General features: G+C 46.6%; 1 protein-coding gene across 1 annotated transcript; it reads left to right on the top strand.

Annotated features, from left to right (window-relative positions):
* Nucleotides 1-8,335: 8,335 nt before the first annotated feature.
* Nucleotides 8,336-9,391, top strand: LOC119565189 (olfactory receptor 52R1-like). The gene has a single exon (XM_037889645.2). It carries the CDS (start codon nucleotides 8,393-8,395, stop codon nucleotides 9,389-9,391), a length of 999 nt encoding a protein of 332 aa, XP_037745573.2. The 5' UTR covers nucleotides 8,336-8,392.
* Nucleotides 9,392-10,612: the final 1,221 nt, after the last annotated feature.

Here is a 10,612-nt window from a genome sequence, read left to right as displayed (position 1 = left end):
GGGGCCCACACTTTCCTTGGCTTTCTTCTTGTTGCCAACATACCTGAAGAAACCCTTCTTGTTACTCTTGACATCTCTTGCTAGCTGCAGCTCCAGGTGCGATTTGGCCCTCCTGATATCTTTCCTACATGCCCGAGCAATATTTTTATACTCTTCCCTGGTCATATGTCCAACCTTCCACTTCTTGTAAGCTTCTTTTTTATGTTTAAGATCCGCTAGGATTTCACCATTAAGCCAAGCACACAGTGATATGACTGTGAGATACTTTATATAAAGTATGTCATGTAAGGTATCAATGAAAAAGTTACGCTTTGCTGAATATGAGTACCCTCTTTGTATGCATGTATCATTTTTGTATCTAAAGTTCTGAAAGCGTGCGAGGGCATGTGACCAGCTGATGTGACACTGGATTCCATTTGTGCTTGTACTTTTCCTCTAACTGTACTGGGGGCTTTTGCTTGGAAAAATGAGGTTCCCTCCACAAGACAGAAGCCATAAAAGGTGGAAGTAACAACTCACTTGGCCTCACTCCCCGCATAACTCAACACCTGGAAAAACCTTAGGAAGAAGGACCGAACTGGGAATTTGGTCCCAGGCTGAAGGCATTTCTAGCCTGTGTATGGAAGACAGGTGGACGGTTTGTACCATCAGGGTGACACACTGAGTGATTCAAATCCTGTCTAGTTTATAGAACTCAGATTGTCATTTTGCTTTATTTCTTAGGTCATCTCCTTTGATCTGTACACTTATTACTTATCATCATTTAAAATCTATCCTTCTGTAGTTAATAAAGAGGTTTTATATATTTTTACCGAATACAGTGTGTTGTTTGAAATGTAAAAGGGAAATATGCTCAGGAACAGGGGCTAGTGCATTGTCCTCTCCACACTGAGGGAGGGGCAGACTGAGTAATAAACTTACGCTCTCTGGGCTTCTGACCAAGATAAGACAGCACAGCTCTGGGGTTCTAGGCTAGGGAGCTGGGGGTAGACGGGAATTGGCTGGAGCCTCTCTATTGGTGGTTCATGAGTGCCTAGTGAAAGCATTCATGTAACTGCAGTTGGGTGCGTCTCTGGCTGTGGAAGTGCAAAACCTGGAGCAGATTGCAGCTTGTCACAGCCTCACAGTGTGAGAGGGACCCCAGGTTGGTATGCCAGAGGGCTCAGTGGTACCCCAATTCCAGGTTGCATCCTGGGCAAGTCTCTCACAGCCATGGAACAAACAAGCAATGCTATACCATGAATCCATTTCCTTCTTGTCATGTGCTCAGTTACTAACGGAGAGACCGTGGTGACAGTAGGGAAGTCAGGACTCCTGGGTTCTGTCTGTCATTCTCTGTGTGACCTTCACCAAGTCACGTCTCCCTTTGCCTCAGTATTAGTATAATGGGGATATGTTCCTAGTGACCTTCCTTTGCTAGGTGTTTTGAAGATCCTTCACTGAAACTTGCCGCACACTATGATGATGGTTAATGATGAGAATTACTGATCTCTGACCCCTTAGTGATAGCTCCGTGTGCCTGTAGAAAGTGTTTGTATCTCCTCTCAGTCACCTTTCTCCAGATCTCATTGGCGAGAGTGTCTCCAGTCTCCAGCCTGTTTCCGTTCAGATGCTGCTTCTCCCCTAGAGGCTGAGCGAACCCCCTTGGGATTGCGCACAGCTAGATTATAAATGGTGCAGACCTCTGTGTTGCTGCTGCAGATGCTGGGCTGAGAGAGGTGTGGGAAACGGCTGCCTGCAGGGGGTTCCCAGGGAAGACACGTCTGGCTCGGAATTCACAGGTACCCATCTCTTGCTGAGGAGCTCACCTGCTCGACAAACCCAGTGCAACGTGGGCGGGATGGGCTAGAGAATAGGTCTGTGGTCCTTTCCCCTCTGCGCAGCCATTAAACATTCTGGGGCCCTTGCCACAGGGGATGTGTTTGCGCCAATTTCACTGGCCAAAATGTCCCTCTTTGCTGTGCCCCGCCTGATGGCCTCCAGCAGGTGAGAAGGGACCTGCAAGGGTCAGCTAGTCTAACCCAATACCAAAATGTAGGATTTGTTGTGTCTAAACCATACAGGACACATGCTATCCAGCCTCCTTTGGAAAACCTCCAGTGAAGGAGCTTCCACCACCTGCCTAGGCGACTGTTCCATTGTCCTGCTGTTCTTACAGTGAGGGAGTTTTTCCTGAGATTTAATCTCAATCTGCTCTGCTGTACTTTGAACCCATTGCCTTTTGTCCTGCCCTCTGTCTCAAGAGAGAAACAAATTTTCCTCATCTTTTTATGGCAGCCTTTCAAATATTTGAAGATCGCTATCATGTCCATCCTGAATCTCCTTTTTTCCAAACTAAACATACCCAGTTCCTTCAGCCTTTGCTTGCACAGTTTGCATTCCATCCCTTGGATCATCTTTCTCGCTCACCACTGGATCCTTTCCAGTTTCTTTACATCCTTTCTAGACAGCAGTGACCAAAATTGCACACAGCACTCCAACTGAGACCTAACCAGTGCTGAGTAGGGCAGTACTATCACCTACCATGACTTGCATGCTATGCCTCTGTTAATGCAACCCAAAATTGCATTTTACGGCGAAAGAATCCACACCCCTGAGAGCTGTCGCTATATCAACCTAACCCTGATGTAGAGAGAATGAGGTCGAGAGAATTCTTCCATCGACTTCGCTACCATCTCTCGCGGAGGTGAAGTACCTACCCTGACGGGAGAACCCCTGTCATCCATGTAAGTAGTGTCTACAGTTCGGCGCTTTGCAGTGTTGCTGTAGTGTTTTAAGTGTAGACAAACCCTCACGCAGAGCTTCCAGAAAAGCATCCAGTCTGGATCTGCAGACATGGGGCGTTGGAGAATCCACTACTTACTTCCCTTTGCAGTGCAAATCATTTGGCCCATATTTCCAATTGGAATTTGTCTGGTTTCAGCTTCCAGCCATTGGGTCTTTCTCTGCCTTTCTAAACTAGATTACAGAGCCCGTTAGCACCCACTGTTTTCACCCCAGGGAAGTCTCTGCTTGATTGTCTTTTTGATGAGATAAATAGATGAAGCTCTTTCAATCTTTCTCTGTCAGGCATCTTCTCCAGTCTCCAATCATTAATATGTTTTTTTTTCCTGCACCCTCTCCAATTTTACAACATCCTTTTTGAAATGGGGACCCCAGAACTTGATGCAGTCAGTTTCATCAATGCCATGTACAGAGGTAAATCCTTCCCCTGCTCCAACTCACCACTCCCCTGATTATGCATCCAAGGATCGCATCAGTCATTTTGACCAGAGCATCACACCGGGAGCTCACGATGAGTTGGTTGTCCACAATCAACCCTAAATCCTTTTCAGGATCCCTGCGTTCCATAATACAGTGCCCTAGTCTGGGGGTCGGACTGGTATGCCCTGTTTTGAGAGGATCACTTTGCATTTCACTGTATTAAAACATTTTATTTACATGGGCCCAGCTCAACAAATGCTCCAGATCAATCGCTATGCCTGCCCTGGCCTCCTCACTGTAACCACTCTGCCAATCTTTGGGTAGTCCGCAAATTTTACTTGCAACAATAATCTATTTGCTTCCAGATCATTGATGAAAATATTGAATAGTATCTGGCCTGGAACTGATCCCTGCAGAACTCCACTACAAACCCCCCCATTTGCGAACAATGGCCCATTGACAACTGCTTTCTGAGATCTCTCAGATAGCCAGCTTTTAGTCCATTTAACATTTCACAAAATCTACTGATATTGTATAGTCTTCATTTTTTAAACTGAATGTTTAAATCCAGTGCCTCAGGGAAGTCGAAGTCTGTTGCATCTGTTTGGTTCCCTTGATCAACCAAACGTGTACTTTCACGAAAGGATGAAATCAGATTTATTTGACAAGACCTGTTTCCATAAACCATGTTGTTGAGTGGAATTAATTAGACTCCTAGACTTTTTTTTTAAACTTATCCCATATCAGCTTTTCCATTGTTTCCTGACTGCCTACTTCTGGTTCCGATTGAGATGTGTGGTTGATCGGTCAGTTTATAACTCTGGTGTTTCTATCTCTGAGGTTCTACTGTAGATGCTGTTTAACATCCTCTTTGACTGCTAATGGACTGGAAAGTGTTTCATGACCGTGTGTGATCTGAGTACCTGATACTGCTCCTTTCCAAACACAGAACAAAAACATTTCTTGAACACATCTCTCTTTTCTCCAACATTAACAAGTTTCCTTTCTCCCTCTCGGAATTGGCCTTTACCTTTTCTAGGATTTCTTTTGTTCTTAACATCCTCCTTTTTGTTATCCTTAGCCCTGCGAAGGATGTATTTCCCCCTGATCTCTGTAACGTCCCATATCAATTTTCATAACTTCCAATTTGTATTGCTTGCTATCTATTTTCCCTTTTTACCATTCGTTATATATTGCTTCCCGCCCCCCTCCCCGCCCCCGTTGCTTCCTTTACTTTGTTACTGAACTGGGTTTTTAACCAAAGTTCTCCACTTTCTTGACTGTGGAATCGACGCTTTTTAGCTCTCTCATAAACTCTTGTTAAAGAACAAAGAAACAGAACAGATGGCTGCTGATTTTAAGCAGTCCGATATCAAGGCTAGCAGAGGGCACAATGGGGGCAATTCAAATCAGGGACGCTTTACGGCAACACTTTGAAAATGAGAACAAGTAATGTTTATTGCTATGCATGGGATTGTAATGCATAATGAAGTCCAGTTTTGGTAGGGTAGGAAGCAGTTGTGATTGTTCTGGTCCAGGTTTCAATGTAAGGAAATGATGAAACTGCTTGCTAGTTTGCTGCTGCCATCTGTTATCATAACTTCAACGGAAACAAACAAAGAGTATTTATTATTCAAATAACTTTCCTTTTATTGCCAAAAAACCCACAACACCATACGCACACACACACTGCTGAGCGTAAGTCCAGCTTTCATTTGAAAAGGTGTCTGTGGGAGGTGGAGTGAACGGTAAAGTGAGACGTCCCAGAAATCGGAAAGGAATGAGTGGGCGGAGTTTGGGGCAGACATGGGAAAGAGTTCTGAATGTGCTGAAGGGGAGGGCGGGCACCCATCTGCTCAGTCTGGAGCATCAGGAGGGACTGCAGCATGTTGGTTTGCTGCTCCAAAACTTTTATCAGTCTCTCCATTTCATCCCTAGTGTATGCTTCATTTTCTTTCCTTTCCTGCTTCTCGCTGTCCCTCCACTGCCTGCATTCCGTCTTGTCTGCATCAGAGTACTGCTGCACCTCCTGGAACATATCTTCCTTGCTCCATCTTTGGTGCTTTCTTATCCAGTGGAGACACTCAGCTGGAGTGGAGGGGGTGCCTCCTTTCAAGAACATATCTGGTGAAGCACACGTAACAATAAACAGAAGCATTATTGTTAACTATACGTACAGCATTGAAACGCTACATTAAAATACACCACTGGTAACACACCAGTCTCTTTCCCCATAACTCTTGACAAGCAAACATGCCAGTGAACATTGCAAGCATGGAATGTGTTCCCAGGGGTGGGGGACACTGGGCATGGGAGAAAAGCAATGGGCCAATTACAGTGATAAAATCAAGTAGGGTGTCTACACTGGCACTTTGGTGACAAAAAGTTTGAGTAAAAACCTTGCAACTCTCGTCCAGGTGGCTTTATTACGTCACTGAAACTGCGGAGTTCCGTTAGGGAAAGTGGCTTTGAGGTGTTAACACCTCCACTATTTCGTTACTAAATGCTGCCTTTTGGCGAAAAAGCTTGGCAGTGTAGACAAGGCCGAGGGACCAATAAGGGAAAACCAGTATCCACTCGTGCTTCCTGCTGGTGCCTGTTAAGGTTTCCCACACCAGGATGTGTAGGAATTATTGATGAAGGGAGCACTATAAAATATGGAATTGCAGTATTAGGGTCTGTTGTTCATAATTCATTTATCTGAATAATGAAAATGTCATTTTTCAGTGTGTGTGGAGCGACCAACCTGCTTCATCCATGAGAACAGCCTCCAGTAGTGCATGAAGTGTCTCATATTAACACTGTCTCTCCATCCAGGTATTTGTCCTGTGACTATTGTCCTAGACCCTGGGTTCATACAGGAAGTCAGGGGAACGTACAGTACATGCAGGAAACACCTTTCTGCCTCAGTGTTGGACACCTTCTCCCCTAGACCATGTCTGATTCCAACTCAACTGACTTTACAAATCCCTCCACCTTCATCCTGCTGGGCATTCCTGGCCTGGAGGCAGCCCATTTCTGGATCTCCATCCCCTTCTGCGCCATGTATGCCATAGCCATCTTGGGGAACTTCACCATCCTCTTCATCGTGAAGAAGGAGCCGAGCCTCCATGGGCCTTTGTACTATTTCCTCTGCACGCTGGTCGTCACCGACCTGGTCCCGTCTATGGCTGGCCTGCCCAAAATGCTGAGCATCTTCTGGTTCAATTCCAGGGAGATCAATTTCAGTGCCTGCCTCACCCAGATGTACTTCATTCTCAGCTGCTCTGTGATAGAATCTGGGATCTTTGTGGCCATGGCTTTTGATCGCTATGTGGCCATCTGCGATCTCCTGAGACATTCCACCACTCTGGCAAACCCAGCGGTGGTCCAAAATTGGCCTGGCCATGGTGGTGCGTGGCGTCATGCTCATACTGCCCTATCCCTTCCTGGCAAGTAGGAGGGCCATATTGCAGAGCCAACATCATTCCAAACTCCTACTGTGAGCACATCGCTGTGGTGAAGCTGGACTGTGCCGGCATCCGCCTCAGTAGTTACTACAGCCTCTCTGTGGCAATTCTTGGCAATCGGTCTGGATGTGCTTTTTATCACCATGTCCTATACCCAGATCCTCAGGGCCATCTTCAGCCTCCCAACATAGGACACCCAGCTCAAGATTTTTGGGACATGCGGCTCCCACCTCGGCGTCATCTTAGCCTTTTACATCCCACATCTATTGGCCATCATCGCACAACGGTTTGGGCACAAGGTGGCCCTGCATTTCCATGTTCTCATGTCCAACATGTACCTCCTAGTGCCCCCAATGCTCAACCCCATCATCTAAGGGAAAGGAATGAGTGGGCGGAGTTTGGGGAGGACATGGGAAAGAGTTCTGAATATGCTGCACGGGAAGGTCCCATCTGCTCAGTCTGAAGCATCAGGAGGAACTGCAGCATGTTGGTGTGCTGCTCCAAAACTTTTATCTCCCTTTCCATTGCATCCCTAGGGTATGCCTATTTTTCTCTTCTTTCATGTTTGTCGCTGTCCCGCCAGTGCCTGCATTCCATCTTGTCTGCAGCAGAGTACTACAGCACCTCCCAGGACATATCTTCCTTGCTCCGTCTTGGGTGCTTTCTTATCTGCTGGAGTCACTTAGGTGGAGTGGAGGGGTGCCTCCTTTCAAGGACATAACTGGTGAAGCACAAGTAACAATAAACAGATGCATTATTGTTAAGTACACATACAACACTGAAACACTACATTAAAATACACTGCTGGTAACACACCAGTCACTTTCCCGCTGACCCTTGACCCTTGTCAAGTTGCAGTGGGGGAGGTTTAGGTTAGATATTAGGAAAAACTTTTTCACTAGGAGGGTGGTGAAACACTGGAATGCGTTACCTAGCGAGGTGGTAGAATCTCCTTCCTTAGAAGTTTTTAAGGTCAGGCTTGACAAAGCCTTGGCTGGGATGATTTAATTGGGGATTGGTCCTGCTTTGAGCAGGGGGTTGGACTAGATGACCTCCTGAGGTCCCTTCCAACCCTGATATTCTATGATTCTATGATTCTAAGCACGTATGCCAGCAAACACTGCAAGCATGGTGTCTGTTCCCAAGGGTGGGGGACGTTGGGCGTGGGAGAAAACCAATGGGCCAATTACAGTGATAAAATCAAGTAGGGTGTCTACACTGGCACTTTGGCAATAAAAATTTTGGGTAAAGACCTTGCAACTCTCGTCAAGGCGGCTTTATTACGTCACTGCAACTGAGGAGTTCCGTTGTCAAAAGCGGCTTTGTCGTACTTACACCTCCACTATTTTGTCACCAAATGCTGCCTTTTGTCGAAAAAATTTGGCAGTATAAACAAGGCCGAGGGACCAATAAGGGAAAACCAGTATCCACTCGTGTTTCCTGCTGGTGCCTATTAAGGTTTCCCACACCAGGATGTGCAGGAATTATTGACACAGGGAGCACCATCAAATATGGAATTGGCATTAGTAGGGTCAGTTGTTCATAATTCATTTATCTGAAAAATGAAAATATCATTTTTCAGTGTGTGAAGAGAGACTAACCTGCTTTATTCATGAGAACAGCCTCCAGTAGTGCATGAAGTGTCTCATATTAACATTGTCTCTAAATCCAGGTATTTGTCTTGCAATCATCACCCTAGATCCTGGGCACATACAGGAAGTCAGGGGAATGTACGGTAGATGCAGAAAACACTGTTCTGCCTCAGTATTGGACACCTTCATCCCTACACCATGTCAGATTCCAACTCAACCGACTTCACCAACCCCTCCACCTTCATCCTGCTGGGCATTCCTGGCCTGGAGGCAGCACATGTCTGGATCTCCATCCCCTTCTGCATGATCTATGCCATAGCCATCTTGGGGAACTTCATCATCATGTTCATCGTCAAGATGGAGCCGAGCCTCCATGCACCCATGTACTATTTCCTCTGCATGCTAGCCATCACAGACCTGGTGCTGTCTACATCAGTGCTGCCCAAAATGCTGAGCATCTTCTGGTTCAATTCCAGGGAGATCAATTTCAGTGCCTGCCTCACCCAGATGTACTTCCTTCTCAGTTTCTTTATGATAGAGTCTGGGATCCTGGTGGCCATGGCTTTTGATCGCTATGTGGCCATCTGCGATCCCCTGAGACATTCCACCACCCTGACGAACCCTGTGGTGGCCAAAATTTCCCTGGCCGTGGTGCTGCGTGGCATCATGCTCATACTGCCCCATCCCTTCCTGGCAAGGAGGTGGCCATATTGCAGAACCAACATCATTCCAAACACCTACTGTGAGCACATCGCTGTGGTGAAGCTGGCCTGCACCGACATCAGCGTCAGTAGTTACTACAGCCTCTCTGTGGCATTCTTGGTGATCGGTCTGGATGTGTTTTTTATCGCCGTGTCCTATACCCAGATCCTCAGGGCCATCTTCAGCCTCCCTACAAAGGATGCCCGCCTCAAGACTTTTGGGACCTGCGGCTCTCACCTCTGTGTCATCTTAGCCTTTTACATCCCACATCTGTTTGCCGCCCTCACACAACGGTTTGGGCACAATGTGGCCCTGCCTTTCCATGTTCTCATGTCCAACATGTACCTCCTGGTGCCCCCCATGCTAAACCCCATCATCTATGGGGCGAAGACTCAGGAGATCCAGGATAGGCTGCTCCAGCTCTTTATTCAGAAAGGGACCTAAAATTTTCTGCTGGTGCTCTTGTTCTCAGACCACACTCCATGCAGAGCTGGCTGGTGACATGGTGCTGGGCCCTCTTCCCTGAATCACTGACTGGCCAGTCAAAGAGACATTAAATCCTTTCCGGACCTTACCGTGCTGTGTCAGCGTGACAAACTGGGGAGTCCATCTATGTAGAACTCCTAGGGTTGCCACCTTTCTAATTGCTGGTAACTGGAACCCTGAGGCCCCACCCCTCTACCCTGCCTCTTCCCCCAGGTTCCACCCCTGCTCTGCCTCTTCCCTCAAGGCCCCGCCTGCAACTCTCTCCTCTCCTCCCCCTGTCACTCTCTGGATCATCACTGTGACACTCTGCACCCTAATGCACCCCATATTTACCATGGTGATGTAATTATGGTATGTTTTCTACAAAGCATGCCCTGTGAGTTATCATTCTAAAAATCTTAATCTGCAAGTTTGTTTAATTTCCTAAGTAACCTGCTTTGGTCTGTTTGCTATCACTTATAATTACGTAACATCTACCCTTCTGTAGTTAATAAACCTGATTTATGTTTTGTCTGAACCAGTGTGGTTTTGAGTGAAGTGTTTGGGACTCTTAGCTCTGCTAACAAAGGTTGGTGAATATCTTCCCCCACTGAGGGGAGGGCAGACTAATGAGTTCACACTGTACAGATCTCTGTGTAGTGCAAGATGGTATAATTTGGGGTTTATGGTCCAGTAGGGGTGCAAGGCTGGGGAGCTGGGAAATTCTCTGGTGCCTCCATTACTGGTCCATGAGTGACTTAGGTAAAGCACTCAGGTAACTTAGTTGGATGTGTGGCACCACCTGCTGTCATGCTGGGAGATACCAGGGCCCAGAGGGGCTGGCTGTGTGTCATCAGAAGAGTAGGGGGAGAGGCCAACCCAGCTGAATGGTTTTGGGGGCACAGAGGTTTCAACAGCTTCCAGGCTGTACCCCAAAACAACAACCTGGCACCCCCATATTCACCACTGTTATATAGTTGCCACAAATAGAGCTTTTATATCATTGCCACAAATCTTGTACAAACTGTGTCATGTGTCATGTGAGGTGTCACTGGAAAAACTATGGTTTGCTGAATATGATTATCCTATTTGTATGCATGTCTCATATTTAAAATCTGAACATATGAATATTGATTATGTACCTGTATTTGAAATGTGTTTGCTCCTGTGGTAACTCCCACAAGGTAGTTGACATCCAGT

The sequence above is a fragment of the Chelonia mydas genome, chromosome 1 (genome assembly GCF_015237465.2).
Source record: "Chelonia mydas isolate rCheMyd1 chromosome 1, rCheMyd1.pri.v2, whole genome shotgun sequence".
Taxonomy (NCBI): Eukaryota; Metazoa; Chordata; order Testudines; family Cheloniidae; genus Chelonia; species Chelonia mydas.
Note: the sequence above shows the minus strand (reverse complement) of the source record. Positions and strands in the feature narration are given on the sequence as shown.

Bases quoted from the DNA above. Each gene is read 5' to 3' on its own strand.
- LOC119565189 (XM_037889645.2), top strand. From the start codon at position 8,393: ATGCAGAAAACACTGTTCTGCCTCAGTATTGGACACCTTCATCCCTAC.